Source organism: Elephantulus edwardii, unplaced genomic scaffold, assembly GCF_000299155.1.
Source record: "Elephantulus edwardii isolate Elephantulus edwardi_28Jun2011 unplaced genomic scaffold, EleEdw1.0 scaffold00026, whole genome shotgun sequence".
In the NCBI taxonomy this organism is placed as follows: Eukaryota; Metazoa; Chordata; class Mammalia; order Macroscelidea; family Macroscelididae; genus Elephantulus; species Elephantulus edwardii.
The window spans coordinates 19,588,314-19,604,940 of NW_006399776.1; the positions used below are offsets into that span (position 1 = coordinate 19,588,314).

The window sequence follows — 16,627 nt, forward strand, 5'->3', positions numbered from 1 at the left end:
CTCCAGGGCGCTGTTCAGTGAGAAGGGAAGCCTGGGAGCTAAGAGCTTGGGGAAGGGGAGGAAAAGAGAACCTTTGAAGCTACTGAGGTTTGTAGGTAAGCCACAGGGACTAACACAGGAAACTTTCATAGCTTTTTTAAAAACATCTTCAACTTTATGAAAAACTGGCAAAACTAATACAGTGGACTCCTAAATACCTTTTAAACAGATACTTTATTTTTAAAAAAAAGTTCTGCTACATTTGTTTGCTCAATCTCTTTCTCTCCATAAATCTATGTCTCTGTACAAATATCCACATAATGTTTTCTGAAATCTGTGAGAATAGATGGCATACATTTTGCTGTTCTAAGAAAAAAATTCTTGAAAATACTTGTATACTCTTTAAATTTAGCATATTAAACATTGATATGATACTTTCTTTAATCCACAGACTAGTTTAATTTTATCAAATGTCTCAAAATGTATTCTTTTCCTTGTTAGCAGTAGGGAAACTCCAGTAGATCCATTGCTTGATTTTCTTTAGATTGTTGATAGCAGTGAGTACTGAGGCACTAAAAACTCTCCAGTAGTGAAAGGAATCTGTCATTCCAAGACGGAGCTCTAGCCAGGAGCCTGAGATGTAAGGGTGGACATTCCCCTTCACCCTCAGCTTAGAAGTGGGACTAGACTAAGGTGGTTTCTCCTTCTTCTTGGTTTTTCTTGGTTTTTTTTGGGGGGTGGTGGTGTTTGTTTTGTTTTGGTTTTTTTTTGTGAGAAGAGTAGTAAGAAGAAAAACGGCAGAATTAGCAAAAGTAAATTCGGAGTTAAAACTAAAAGATAGTCTTTTACGGTAACTCCAGTCCTTTACTGAGAATAAAGCTTTCTAGAAGAATTTCTTTTGAAGAAAAGGTCCTCACTTATTTTGTCAACCATTCTCCTTGGCTGTTTGGAAACAATTTCTGTTTCAGAGTTAATTGGTGTCAACTTTCTTTAGTTTCCACATGTGGGCCAATTTCAGAACCACTTCCCCTGGTTAGATCTAATTGCACAAAGTTGTGGCAGGGAGGGACTGGAGAAACAGAAAAAGAAAGAGCTCTCTTTTGAGGGGGTGTGAATAAGTCTGGAGTAGACAGAAAAGACCCCAGAGACTATATTGTGAAGTCTGGGGAGGCTAACGTCTCTATTGGAGCCAATTTGCATCCTCATCTCCTTTTTTCCTTTCCAGGAAAAATGAAGTTGACGCTGGTGCAGATCTTTTTCATGTTACTGTTGCTGATGCTAGGCCTGGGGCTGGGGCTGGGTTTGGGCCTCCGTATGGCCGCTGCAGTCCTGGAGGACAACGATCAGTCACTGGATAAGTTTTGGGCCGGTAACTTCTATGGCAGGGCTGAGGACACCTTACTGTCAGAAAATCCGGTGATTATCACCCAACCAGAAGCCCAGCGGGAAGAGACTATCTCCAATGAAGATGAGGTTGGGAATAACAAGATGCTCAGGTCTAATGTTCTCTCAGGTCAGAGCAGCAAAGACTCCGTTGAGCATGACCTGTTGTCCAGGGAGTGCAATAACTTGATGGCCCACAAGATGAAGACATCCAATCAGACCTGCTTAGCCCAGTACACCTTCATCCATGAGGATGAAGACACGGTCAATTCTGTCTGTAAGAATCCAGTTGTTGCCTGTGAGCTCAAAGGGGGAAAGTGTCACAGAAGCTCCCGCCCTTTTGATGTAACACACTGTAAGTTGTCCAAAGCAGGCCAGCTCACTCCACACTGCAACTATGTAACTTTCATGCTTCAAAAGTTCATCCTTATAACCTGTAATGACATGAAGCCCCACTTATGGCAGAGATGGTGATGTAACTCGGCCTCTTCCTCCTTCTTTCCTCTTTCTCATCTTGCTCTCTCCTAGCATTTTGTCCAGAGAAGGTCCTGGGAAAAGGGACTAACCTACCCTTTATGAAAAGATAAGCAACAAACTGCCCTGTTTCCTAGTCAGCTGTTTGTTTATTGTAGTTTGAGTCAGCAGTTTCTTTACTGGTCTGGATTTATTTCTAATTTGAACTTGAAGAACTTAACATTCTCAACAAGATAGGTTGACACAGTTACTGAAACAGTGGGCTCAAGTGTGTTGGAGATAGTGAGAATGGTACAGGATAGGGTAAGGTTCAGATTCATTGGTCATAGGGTTGTTGTCAACTGGACAGCATGTAATAACAACTTTATCAATATCCTTTCCTGCTCCTCCATTCTGAACCTCCAAGCAATTATACAGACCTCCTCAGCCCTGTCCACCTGGCAGTGGATGCAGTCTGTAGCGTGTCGTGCTGTCGTGCTGGAGAGTGCATGCATAAAAGGCCCTTGAATCCACCAGTGAGTCTTTGGGAGAAAGATGGGCAGTCTCGTCCCGCTAAGTTTTACAACCTCAGAAACCCAATGGTAGGCCATTATGAGTTGAAATGGACTCGATGATAGTGATTTTTTTTTTTTTTAGTTTGATCTCTGGGCACAATTGGAGAGACACATAGATAAGTGTTTCTCTTTCTGAGTTGGGAAAAACAGAGAAGCCCCGTCTGCGTGTGGGTCTGCTATTAAGGTAGAGTATATGTGTGGGCAAAGTCAGCACTCTTTTTCTCTTAGACTCTTTTTCAGGGGACATCTCCTGCTCTTCTTTAAGACACAGACTTTATGCAGTCCCCTTAATTGAGGCCACAAGCTCGTTCTTAGGAGAGTCTGTAGTATGCTGGCCTTCTCTTGTTTCTCCCATTACTCCTGGATCTAATTACTGGCTGGTTCTCCTTTCTTCAAAGATGGTTTAAATGTTTGTTGTTGTTTCTGTTTACAATCTCCATTTCTTATTATTTCTGTGTTTTCTTTGACACTGGATTGAAAAACATTCACAGAGCCCCTGGTCTGAGTCCTAGCCTTAGTTTTAAAGTAATATCAGTCTGTCTTTTCTCTCCAGCCCTGGCCTCTCGTAGCCTTTTACTGTCCATGCTCTTCTCCTGTCCTCTTAACCTCGTCTTTTGTGTACCCTCACCTTTTTTTCTCTAGTCTTTCTTATTTCTTCACACTTTTTACCGCATGCGTGTCATTATTTTCTTACTTCTTTTTTTAATCTCTCCTGTTTGTTCTGTTCTTTTAATCTTTCTAGGTAGTTCCTCCTTTCCCCTTTATCAGATATTTTTTAAAACATTCAATCACTTATTTTATGCTAGATACATATAACCAAAGATTTCTGGGAGATTAAAAGAAGCGGTTAGGTTGGGGGGGCGGGGTCAATAAGAGAGAAAGTAATTTTTCCAAACTAGGAAGGAAAGTAAAATAGTGCTTTGGGTGTGAAATGAACAGGACTGAAGGCAGTCTTTTCTCATTCCGCCCTTCTTTTCCTTTGATGTTTGCCAGGGTGCTGACTTATAAGGAAGGATATGGGAAGAAAAATTCTGCGTCTAAGAGAGTAAATCTACTTAAGGGAGGAATAGCTATGGGGTTGGATGAATAGAAGATACAAGAGGTTGACCTGTGCCTCTTTCTTTTGAATTTGAGTGAAGCAGGAAATAGTAAAGCTAGACAGTGTGGAAGTAAGAAAAGGAGTTTGAGGAAAACACTGAAAGGATTCCTGGTATGATTTGCTTCTGAGAATTCCTCCTCCTAGCATTTTTCTCTACGCTCTGGACAGCAACATGTTCGAGACTTAGGGACACATGAAAATGGAAGATTGGTGGAAAGAAAAGTTTTGAGTTAGTTTGATCTGACTTGTGTGTGTGTGTGTGTGTGTGTGTGTGTGTGTACCGTCAAATTAGATCTGACTGGTACAGGAGGAGATTGTTCCTCCTTCTCCAGTAGAGTGATCTGACTTTTTAAACTTTCTTCTTTCATGTCTTTCCCACTTTCACTTTCTTGTTCCTGCAGGCAAATAATCACTTAATGTGCTGTTTCCATTTACACCCTATGCCTCCCTGACTTAATATTTTCCTTTAAAACTGACTCACTTTTTCTGACAAAGGCCTCTAGAGACAGAGAGGTTGGGTAAGAAGTGTATTTGCATCTGCTGGAAGGTTGAGGTTTTAGATTTGGGCAGAGTGGTGAGGAGAAGTGAGAACTGTCATAAGACTGACTCCTAAGGGAAAACTGCTCATTCTCTTTGATTATTTAGAAGGACCAAATAGCAAATAGAAAATGTGTTTGATAAAGCAAAGAAAAAGAAGAGCAGTTAGATGAGCAAAGAAGGGAAAAGAGTTGGAGTCACAGAAAATCAACCAGTTGAAGAATTTATCTGGGAGATAAACCAAGGATATTAGGAATAGGAGCAGTGTGTGGAAAGGCTGTGTCCTTTCATTGTAATCAAAAGCCAAAGGACAATTATATGGGGTGAAATATTACAATATGGGAATTATGAGTGAGACCATTACAATGTAAGTTTGGCAGATATCTACATATGCCTGTATGGGCTTTAAATATAGCCACCTGTGCAAACAGGGCACAAAATTACAAAACCATCTTAACCATAATCAAATTCTGTGAGGGAATGAGTTGCTTGGTTTGGGAGCTTAGGACCATAATTTCTGGGGGTACAAAATGCCAGTTAACATAAGAACTACAAATGTTCATAGCAGCATTATACACCTTAGCAAAACCACGGAAACAACCCAAATGCCTAGCCACAATGGAATGGATTGAGAAATTAAGGTACATTCACACAATGGAATACTATGCAGTATGTAGGAGCAATGATTTTGTAAATTACTACTATAATTACTACCTAATATAGGAGGGACTGTAGAACATTATGCTAAGTGAACTAACTCAGTCTCATAAAGACAAATACTGTATAAAACCATTATTGTAGAACGAGTATAAAGATCCAAGGGGCGGTGCTTAATCATAGAGTCACACAATTTGATGAGTGGAGGGAGGGGTGAATAAAGGAAAGGGGAAAGATCCAGGGTGAAAAACAATGTATACTAACTTTGGAGGTAAATCAATATGAAATTTTTTTAAAAAATAAGGGCCGACAAAGACAATAATCTATATCCTGCTTTGGTGAGTAGCAACTGGGTAGCAGTATTAAACTCTTACACGTAAACAGCTAAAACACAGTTATGCTCTTTCTGGAGTACAAGAAAGAATGAACACAGTAAAAGATTATTAGTCCAAAGTTTTAATGGACCACTTGAACTTCAATCTGCACAATCCTAAAACCAGAAGAACTAGATGGTACCCAGCTCCCCCTGCTGACTGCTCTGAAAGGATCATAGAAAAATGACACTGATAATCCTGGGGCAAAACGTGGACCAAAATGCAAAATAATTAAAAATTACAAAAAAGACCAGATTTCCTGTTCTGATAGAGACTGCTGGGACCTTGGAGACTCTGACTCTTAAGCACCTGTTAAGCCTGAAACGGAAATCATTCTTCAGACACAAGTTTCAACCAGATAGTAAACAGATCTGTAAGGTGATTGATTACACTACAAAGTAATATAGACCTTAGAATAAGCAACCACACCTGATTAAAAGACAGTATTTGTCCAGTGTTAAAGCTAAGAAAGCAGGAAGGGATAGGAAAGAAAGATAAATTGAAGCAAGAAATGTAAGAAGAAAGTGTCAAGAATGTTATAATGTACAGATTACAACCAATGTCATGGAACATAATGTACATTGTTGAGTGGAAAACCAGTTTGCTCTAGAAACTGTCACAATATATAGTTTTAAAAAATAAAAGCTAAAAGGAGATTCTGGGATTCACCAGAAATTACTAATATTCTTTTATTAGCAGACGAGGTTACACTGTCTCCATCAATTCCTCTCACTTAAAAGTCCATACTCTGTCCAGTGAGTACACCCATCTCTCCCCTGCAGTCTCCATTTTAGAGAGATCTCAGTGGTCAGCTCTTTACCTGATCCTAGAGAGCCAGAGAATCAATTTCGAAAATACCCTGCAGACCCCTAGTGGCAAGAGCTGAAAACACAGCTTCTATAGTTGGTAGACGGACAGCCTTCTCTGATGCCTCACCTACAAGGAACAAGAAATTATTTCCCTAGAACGAATCCGTAACAGCCAATATTCTACCTTATTCATGTCTATCTCACCAGCTCTTCCAGTCCCCATCGAAAACCTTCTTTGCAATTCCAGTATGGAGTCTTCATCCATAATAAATCTCTGTCATATATTACTAAGCTTTGCTTTATTGTTGATTATGTGCTGTTGAGTCAGAGTCTGTAAATGGCACAAGAGGGGATTGCCATCTTTATCCCAAGGAATAGCTGGTATCAAACTGCCTTCCTTTGGGTTAGCAGTGTAACTCATTACCACTAGGCTACTAGAGCTTCCTACACTTCACTTGGACCCATGAATTTTACAAAACATTTAAAACTGTGTTTATGTATGCAGCGCTCCTGACTCCATTACCCCGAAGAAAAGTTTAGGCTAGAGGCACGTACTCCCTAAGGGAATCCCTGCTTTGGCCTAAATCCAGGCTTAATGGGTCATGTATCAAGTCTTCTTGACATGGATTCTCTACCTTGCATCCGTCAAATGTCTCTTTCCAGACAGAAGAGATCCAGCTGAACCTTTTCTCTCTCAAGATAGTAAAGTTATATTTTCTGGCAGAGATTTATTCCTGATGGGGCTAAAAGTAATTCAAAGGGGAGAGTTATTATTTAATACAACACATAATTTGCCCATTGTTCCTGCCCCTGCAGCTGGCACCCTACCCACAGTACTTTTCTTTTCCTGCTTTTCACATTTACAAAGTAGATTCCAATTGGTAGACAGAAAGTAATTCAAATCTCCAAGGAGCAGGTGGGCTGGTACTTTATTAGAAATAGGTTTTAGTACCTGGTAGAAGGGAGCTCTGGTGGTCAAGTGTTAAGACATGCTGCAATCCCAAAGCCATATAGTTCTAGTCTACCAGCTGCTCTGGAGAAGAAAGATGGCAATCTCCTCCTGTGCAGTTTACTGCCTCTGAAAACCAATTAGAGGGTCAACTATGAGTCTGACTGGATGGCACTGAACAACCTGGTAAAAAGGAACCTTGGTGGTATGGTAGTTAAAATGTTTAGCTACTGACCAAACTGTGAAGTATTCCCTTACTCTATTTGGAAAACAGTGTCTTAGTTTAGGTATAGGCTTTACTTGAGCAATTTTAAGTGTTCTAGGATTCCCATTCTTTTCAACGTTATTACATAATTTGTTACAATCCACATTGTCAAATGCCTTTGCCTAGTAAATCAAACACAGATAAATATCTTTCTGGCATTCTGGGCTTTCAACTAAGATCCATCTGGCATCAGCAATTCTGTCCCTTGGGCCACAACTTTATATGTTGAGCAAATGATTTGAGAAGCTAAGCTATATGAGGAAGAACATAGCATCAGGATTGCAGAAAGATTCATCAGCAACTTGCCTTATGCAGACAGCACAACTTTGCTTGCTGAAAGTGAAGAAAACTTGATGAACTTATTGCAAAATCAAAGACTATAGGTTTCAACACAGATTATATACATCTCAACATCAATAAAACAAAAATTCTTGCCACCAGACCAACGGGCAACACATCCTGATAGATTGAGACAAGACTGAAGTAGTCAAATATTTCATTTTGCTTAGATACACAATCAGCATCCATGGAAGTAGCAGTCAAGAAATCAAAAGATGTGTTGCACTGAGAAAATCTCTGTTACGGACCTCTCCAAAGTGCAAGGACCTCAGTTTAAAAACTAATGTGCACTTGATCCATGCTATGGTCTTTATATGCATCTCACAGTCAATGAATAAAGATGACAGATGAAGAAATGATGCCTTTAGGTTGTGGTTTTGGAGAAGAGTACAGAATATCCCATGGGCTGACAAAAGAGCAAATAAATCTGTCTTGGAGGAAGTGTAAACAGAGTGCTCCTAGAAGCAAGAATGAAGTTTCACACTTCATCTCACATACTGGGGACATGTTATCAGGATGATCTAGGCCTTGGAAAAAGATATCATGGCAAGAAATTTGGAGAGTTGGAGAAAGAGAGTAATGTCCTCAACAAGATGGATTGACCCAACAACTGGGCTCCAGATATTAGAGATGGTATGGGTGGTGCAGGATGGAGCAGAGTTCAGATCTGTTCTTTGTAGGGTCATAGGTAACTCTGTGACACCTAATGACAACTACTAACCAACGGGTCAGTAAAAATCTGTTAGTTGCTTCTCAGGAAAAAGAGCATCAGTTGGTTTCTGTAAAGACTTGCAGCCTTGGAAACCTATGGGAAAATTCTCCTCTGCCCTAATGGCACTGTGAATTGGAATCAACTAGATGGTAGTGGATTTGACTTTGAGTTTTTATTAAATCAGATAAAGACTGGATTTAGGGAAATAAATAAAGTGAACAGGAAGATAGTGATTTAAGCTAAAAGGAAGGTACCTTGAGGGAAAATTGAGTGCATACTTGGAGGTATAGTACACCACTTCCTATTTATATAGGATTGAAGGAAGTCTGACGATGTCAAGTTTTTTACACTAGTTTTAGGCTAATGTTTGGAACTGTATTCCTAAGCTCTTATTGCAAATCTCTAATGCTATTAATTTCCTAGAATGAGTGGGATGATAAAATAACCACATTAAAGTAACATTCATTCTATAAATCCTTTTTCATCACTTTGATACTGTTAGCTACAGTCTAGAAACCAAAAGCAACCAATAACAAAAAATTCAGATCAGATGTGGCCAAGTCTACCTTTCTAAGCATGACATCATTTTCCAAGGACTGGCCCTCCCTGACAGTATACTGTAGGATGTAAGCAAAGTCTCACCATCATTGCCTCTAAGGAGCATACTAGTTGTACTTCCTTCAAAATGGATTTGTTTGTTCTTTTGGCACTCCACAGCATAGTCTTGGCCAACACCACTATCCAAAGGCAATTATTCCTCAATGATCTTTCCCATTCACTGTACAACTTTCATATGCATACAAAGCAATTGAAAGTACAATGGCTAACAGTGGCACATCTGCTGCTTTTTTAGAGTGGGTCTACAAATCTCTACCACTGTTGTCACCACCATGAGTCGCAGCTACAATGATGAGTTGCAGTTCTTGGGTAAAATCAACAAAAATTGATGGAGGATCAAGAAGGGCTTTGCGCCTAACATGCGGGTGGAAGGCGTTTTCAATGTTAATGATTCTTTGGAGAAATTAATGTTTGAAGAGTTACAGAATGCCTGTTGAGGTGGTGGTGTGGGTGGCTTCCTGCCAGCCATGAAGCAGATTGGCAATGTGGCAGCCCTACCTGGGATTGTTAACCGTTCTGGTGGCCTCCCTGATGTTCACACCGGTTATCGATTTGCTCTTGGGAATATGGCAGCCTTTGATATGAATGGCCCTGAAGCTGTGGTCTTACTGGTGGTGTTGGATTTGATATCAACTGTGACCATCTGCTTGCTGAGAACCAATTTAGATGAAAGTGATGTTCAGCCTATGAAGGAGCAGCTTTCCCAGGCTATGTTTGATCACATTCCCGTTGGGGTGGGGTCAAAAGGTGTCATCCCAATGAATGCCAAAGACTTGGAGGAGGCCTTGGAGATGGGTGTGGGCTGGTCCTTGAGGGAGGGCTATGCCTGGATTGAAGACAAGGAGCACTGTGAGCAGTGTGGAGGGATGCTGCAGGCCGACCACAACAAGGTCTCCGCCAGGGCCAAAAAGAGGGGCCTTCCGCAGTTGGGGACCCTGGGTGCAGGCAACCATTACACAGAAATCCAGATTGTGGATGAAATTTTCAGTAAGTACACTGCTAAGAAGATAGGCACCGACCATAAGGGACAGGTGTGTGTGATGACCCACGGCGGGAGCAGAGGCTTGGGCTACCAAGTAGCCTCAGATGCACTGGTAGCTATGGAGAAAGCCGTGAAGAGAGACAAGATCATCATCAAGGACCACCAGCTGACTTGTGTTGGAATCGCCTCCACCGGGGGTCAGGACTACCTGAAGGGCATGGCTGCGGCAGGGAACTACGCCTGGGTCAACCGCTCCTCCACGACCTTTGTGACCCACCAGGCTTTTGCCAAGGTCTTCAACACAACCCCAGATGACTTGGATGAACCTGCACGTGATCTGAGACATTTCTCACAACATTGCCAAGGTGGAGCAGCACGTGGTGGATGGGAAGGAGCGAACGCTGCTGGTGCACAGGAGGGCTCCACCCAGGCTTTCCCTCCTCACCACCCGTGGATTACCAGCTCACTGGCCAGTCCGTGCTCATTGGAGGCACCATGAGAACCTGCAGTTATGTTCTGACAAGCACTGAGCAGGGCATCCCTGAAATCTTTGGAACCACCTGTCACGGAGCGGGCTGTGTATTGTCCCGAGCAAAATCCCTACGTAATTTAGATTTCCAGGATGTTTTAGACAAGTTGGCGGGTATGGGAATTTCAATCCGTGATGCCTCACCTAAACTGGTTATGGAAGAGGCTTCTGGATCCTACGAGAATGTGACAGATGTGGTGAACACCTGCCATGATGCTGGAATCAGCAAGACAGCCACCAAACCGAGACCAATTGCTGTTATCAAAGGATAAAACCTTGACCACCAGACATCACTAAGCCCACTGGCCCTGCGGTGGAAGTGAACTGAAACACTCTTCAGACATCAGACTCACAAAACCTGACATGTTCCAGTGTGTAGCCAGGACTGCCTGTCCCAACAGGCTGACAGGAAGCTTCTACTTTCTGAAACCAGTGTTACATATAAATAACCTACCTGGAGGAGTCACATTACCTCTGTTTGGAAACGGTGAAAATTACTTCCTCTTTGGTTGTCCATAGATTTTTTTTGGGGGGCGGGAATTCTTTAGGGGTAGGATGGATGAAAAAGCTGTCTTTACTCACTCTTGTGATTTTTTTGGTCAGAATTAATTTCCTTACACCAAGCTCTGTTTACATCCCAAGAGGTGTCAGGAAGGACATCTTATTTACTGTTTTCTGTCTTCTCTGTTAGCTATCCATTCCTCCCAATTATCTACCCACCCAACCCACCCACACATATTGAACCCAACCCTAAATACTAACATTTTTACTGAAAAAGTCAGATGGCGATGAGGATGTTAGATGAATGAGGAGTTGGACAAACTAAGGAGTGGCTGCCGAGGCATAAAAATAAGAGCCCAAGATCATGGTTTTCATAGCCTTTCAAATTCCAAACACAGAGCAGAGCTTTGGCTTACCTATAAAATGGTGTCCGCTGATCTCTTTCATTAGGCCTGACCTGGCAAGTTCTTCTTGAACAATGTATTGCCAAGCAGTAGCAGAGAGCCCTCACATTATGCTGAATGCCTGTACATTTATGACTGAATTCTTGTAAAAGCACTAAGTGACTACAGCTGGGACATTAATGGCTATTCTGTTGACTAATCTTGTGCCACTAAATCAAATTTCATGTTATGTTTTTTTGTGTCACTTTGAAGCTGGTAAAGGACTGTAGTTATAAGTTACTAAAGGCCTTGGTTTAATCTGTATAGCCAGTAAAGTGGAAAAATCTAATAAATTAACAATATATTTCTAAAAAAAAATATAATGGCTTGGGTCAGGTATACCTTACTCTTTTTCTGACGTCCTTGTTCTTTAGCACTTTAAAGAGATTCTGACAGCCCAATATATCCAATGTAACACATCATTTGTATGGTAGCTCTAATGTTTCCTCTTTTAAAAAAATATTTCTTTTTTCAATGTTGTTGTTATTAGGTGCTGATGAGTTAAGTACAACTCGTAGTGACTCTGTGAACAGTTGGTCTGAACCCTGCCCTATCCTGTGCCATCCTCATCATTTCTGAAACACTCAAGCCCATTGCTGAACTCATCAAGTCAATCTAACTCTTTGGGGGCTTTCCTCTCCTTTGCTGACCCTCCATCTTTTTAAGCATGGTGTCCCTTTTCAAGGAATAGCTTTGCCTTCTACATGTCCAAAACATGAAAGATGAAGCTTTACCTTCTTTGCCTCCAAGGAACACTCTGGCTGCACCTTTTTCAAGACATATCTGTTTGTTCTTTTGCAGTCCATGGGATATTGAGTATTCTTCTCCAGTACCAAAACTTAAAGATATCATTCTTCTGTCATCCTTATTCATTCTCCAGTTCTCAGATGTGTAGCAGGTGATTGAAAAAAAACCATGCCTGAATCAGGAGCCCCTTAATCTTCAAACAGACATTACTGCTTCTCAGTATTTTGGAGAAGTTCCTGATGAACCGATGAGTCCATTGCAATTCGTCTAATCTCCTCACTGCTGGTACCAAGAGTGTTTATAGTTGATCCAAACAAGATGAAATAATTGACAGCTTCAATCCTTTTCCCATCTATTGTACCATTGACTGTCTGTCGGTCCTGTGATGAGGACCTTTGTTTTCTATTTTTTTTTAAAATTATTGCTATTTTAATGAAAATTTACAGAAAACTTGGATTCCCATTCATTCACTTTTGCACATTTTCCTCCTCACTTGCCCCCTGCCCAATAGTTTGCTTTTCTCTTTAAAAAGATTCTTTCACTGTTGCACAATTTCTTTCCTCCTTCCCATGCTGCCAGCCAGTCCATTTTGCTATGCACCTCTTATTCTGCATTGTTGTCATGCAAATAATACCTAATCATATATTTCTTTTAGATAATTCTTTCCCTTATCTATTTAAATGCAGTGTTCATTATTGGTCCTTTGTTTTCTTGATGTAGAAATGTAATCTATATCAAAGACTGTAGTCTTTGATCTTCTGCAGCAAGCTTTTTATATCTTTGGTTTCAGCAAGCAGAGTTGTATCATCTGCATAACGCAGGTTGTTGATGAGTCTTCCTCCAATCCTGATGCCACATTCTTCTTCATAGAATCTAGCTCCATAAATTATTTGTTCAGTATACAGATTGAATAGATATGGGGAAAGGATACATCCCTGATGCACACAGTTACTGATTTTAAAGCATGCAGAGAACTTCCTAAAATCTACAACATGTACCAAATATGCCACCAGATGGTGCAAGTGCACAGGTTTCATACCTGACCTGTAAAGTGAGTGCTACCATGGAGAATGAATTCTCTGGTTTCTTTAAAAAAAAAAGAAAAAGTTAATATACATGTTTATTTAATCAAGTATACAAAAAAGAATCAAAATAACAACATAATATACCCATGGGCATCCACAAATATCCTTATAAAAATATTAGTGTTTGACTGTATTTCAGATTTGGGTTTTGTGTGTGTGGTGTGTTTTGTTTTTCTTCCTTCCTTCATTGACAGGGTTAAACTTAATCTTTTATTCTAGCATCCTTATTCCTCACAGGTAAGTAGGAAGACTTGGAGATCTACTTCCAAAAATAAATGAAAGCTCCATAGAACAAAATGATCCAATCTGTAACCTGTTCATGGGGATGGCACAGAATAGGGCAGCATATTGTTCCATTGTACGTGGGGTTGTCATCAGTGAAGGTAATTTAGCAGCAGCTAACAATGATTTGTTTAACCTTCATAGGGTTTCCAGAGGACTGTTATTTTAGAAGCGATGGCCTTAGCCTATTCTTAGTCTGTCTGAATCTGATAGCTCTGCTGAATTCTGTCCATCATAGGTGACCCTTCTGGCACTTGAAACATTGGTGACATAGCTTCTGGCATTACAGCAACCCACAAGTTACCTTACTACAGTAAACTGATAGACAAGTGCTGAACTACACACTAAACTACAAACCAATTAATTAATTAAATTAATGTTGAAGTCTTACCCTAAAGAAATCATAACTGCGATCTAAGCAGATATATGCACACCCATATTTATTGTGGCTCTGTTCACAATAGCCAAGAGCTAGAAACAACACAAGTGCCCATCAACAAATGAATGAATAGAAAAGCTCTGGTATATTCACACAATGGAATACTATGCAGCATTGAAAAACAAGGAATTAATGAAATATTATGCAAAGTGGATGACCCGGGAGGACATTATGCTGAGTGAAATATCTCAGTCACAAAAGGACAAATATTGCATAGGGCCACTGTTGTAAAATGGTACTGACATCAGGGTTGAGGGAATACAGAAAAGGAGGGGAGGGATGATGTTGCACTGAAACAGATGAGGGAGATAACTGTTTAAAAGGGATATATGAATGGGTATTATTGTCATTACAGAAGTCCAGAATGAAGGCTGCACAGTGGAGTGGACTTTGGAGGAGTATGGGGCAGAGGGATTGCATATCAATGAAAGAATTTTTCTTTTACTATTCAAGGAGAAAAGTGAATTGGAGGGGAGGAGGTGGGCAGGGAGAAAAGCACAACAATGACTGGAAACCCTAAGTCTCTGTCAACTTTTATTAAAATTAACTTAAAAAGAAAAGAAAAACAAAAAAGGGAAAAAATAATGCCGAAGTCAGAGAGATTGAACTATTTCAAAGGATAGCTTGAGAAGACAAAGCAAAATATTATAATAGAATGTGAAAAGAGCTGGAGTGGGATAATTAAAAGGGAAGAATTCACTAAGCAATTTTAAATTTGAAAGAACAGAAAAGCAAATCCAAGCAATGAGTTGTGTTACAAAGAGCTACTAGCAGCAAAACATTTAATTATGTTCACAGAAAACCTATATATACCTAGACCAAAAAGCTGTTATATGAACAGATAAAGGGAACACTGCATGTTTTTGTTGGTTTTTAAAATTTTTTTATTATTAATTTTAATGAAAGTTTACAGAGACTGAGAATTTTCATTCATTCATTGTTGCATTTTCCTCCCTGCCACTCCTCCCTCCCAGTTCACCCCTCTCTTTGAAAAGTAAAAGAAAAATTCTTTCATTGTTATACAATCCTCCCCCCAAGTCCATCCCACTATGCAGCCTTCATTCTGGACTCTTGTTATGACAATAATACCTAGTCATATATTCCTTTTAAACAGTTTTCTCCCCCATCTATTTCAGTGCAGTGTACATCCCATCTTTCTCAGTCCCCTCCCACCCCCTACTCCAATGTCAGTCCCGTTTTACAACAGTGGCACTATACAGTATTTGTCCTTTTGTGACTGAGCTAAAATGAGGAAATGTGTATTCTTTCTCCATACCTCACACTCTTGGCACCAGCAGTCAAGAGATCAAAAGACAAATTGCATTAGGTAAATCTGCTATCAGGTATGGGAAGCGGAATATAAAATTTAATATTAACAATAAACCGAATGCTATGTCAGGATAAAGAGAGGCTGATACAATTTGGAATTCACCCTGTAACACTAAGGCAATCCTTAATAGTCTACATAATTCTTAGTTTGTATTTATTTAATCCCTCCCTCCTGAGATAAGCATAGGGTAAACAATAGAGAAGAAACTGGCCTTATTTACAAAAGAGTTCCCCATGATTCTTTGTTTTTATTTATTACTCCCTTGTGGTTTTTCTTTGTTTACCTTCCTGATGATTCTCAATAAAAACCCAGAAAGGCATAGCATAGGGGCTGCAGTTCTCCCAGCGGTTAGACCCCTGCCTTCACACTTTCTGGCCTGACCCCCCATTCCTGTGTGTCCCAGTCTCTGTCCTTTTCCTTTGGTAGACAACATTTTGGCACCTGGATCAGAGACCTGAAGAGGTGGTATTTTCTCTCTCTCTCTCTGTCTCTGACACAAGGAAACTGAAAAGGAATTAGCTCAGGGTAAGTGAAACTTTTGGGAAAATTAAAGGCAGGGTCATGAGGAAATCCTCATCCCTTAGAAGTCAAAGATTGAAGTAAGAAAAAGTTTCATGAGGATTCTCTCACCCCTTGAAGGACAAAATCAAGGGAAGAACTGGTGGGGCGAGGAATCATGGGGACTTTACCCACCCTCTAAAGCAAATGGATTGAAAAAAACCCAAAAAACCAACAACTCCAAAACCTCAGAGGCCGAAGTGAACCCCACTCTCTGAAGCTCAATATATTTTTCTCTTAAAAGAATCACTTAGAAGTTCAAGGGTAAAGGTAAAAGAAAAATCTTTCTTGCAGTTGTTTCAGTATATACAGAAACATTACAAGGTAAAGTCAGTAGGTAGAGCACAGTTAAATTTTAAAACTTGGAATAATGTTATGAGAGATTTATGAAGAATACATAAAAAATAAGAACACATTTCTATTGATTTTCAGCCAGTATAGACTTTAATAAGAATGGTAACGATGCTTGCGTGTGATTGTACTCATAATGAAAGGATTTTGCAAAGAGAGATGGCTGAATCTTTGCATGCATATAAATTAAGTGATATTACATTAAAGAAGGTTAAAACTGAGGGCAGCAAACAGCCTATGCTATCTTTAGAAATAGCCTTCTTAAGGAGATGTGGTCCTGAATTATTATTTTCTCTTAATTGGCATGTGTTGACCCAAACAGCGTTCTTTCCAGGAAATGATTTACAGTTAAAAACATGATTTAGAAAGAGAAAGAAGAAAAAGAAAAAGGCTTGTAAGGCCCAAAGCAGAAGGCTGTGTTTGTGTTGATTGTGTTGGTTTTTAAGTTTGTTATTGTTATTTGTCCCATTGTATTAAGATTAATGTCCGAATAAGAGATGAATCAGGTAACATCACAACAGACCCAACTAAAATAAAAAAGCTAACATTAGAATACTATGAAAAACTATACTCAAACAAATATGAAAATCTAGAAGAAATGGACAAATACTTAGAAAAACACAACCTACCT

At 40.0% G+C, this 16,627-nt stretch overlaps 1 protein-coding gene and 1 pseudogene across 1 annotated transcript; both read left to right on the forward strand.

Moving 5' to 3' along the window:
• The first annotated feature begins 1,209 nt into the window (after positions 1-1,209).
• On the forward strand, positions 1,210-1,836 carry RNASE10 (ribonuclease, RNase A family, 10 (non-active)). Its single transcript, XM_006883278.1, has one exon. It carries the CDS (start codon positions 1,210-1,212, stop codon positions 1,834-1,836), a length of 627 nt encoding a protein of 208 aa, XP_006883340.1.
• Positions 1,837-9,021: 7,185 nt separating this feature from the next.
• LOC102873459 lies at positions 9,022-10,532 on the forward strand (annotated as a pseudogene).
• The last annotated feature ends 6,095 nt before the right edge of the window (positions 10,533-16,627 follow it).

Excerpts from the sequence above, each read along its gene's own strand:
- RNASE10 (XM_006883278.1), top strand. The coding sequence starts at position 1,210 with ATGAAGTTGACGCTGGTGCAGATCTTTTTCATGTTACTGTTGCTGATG.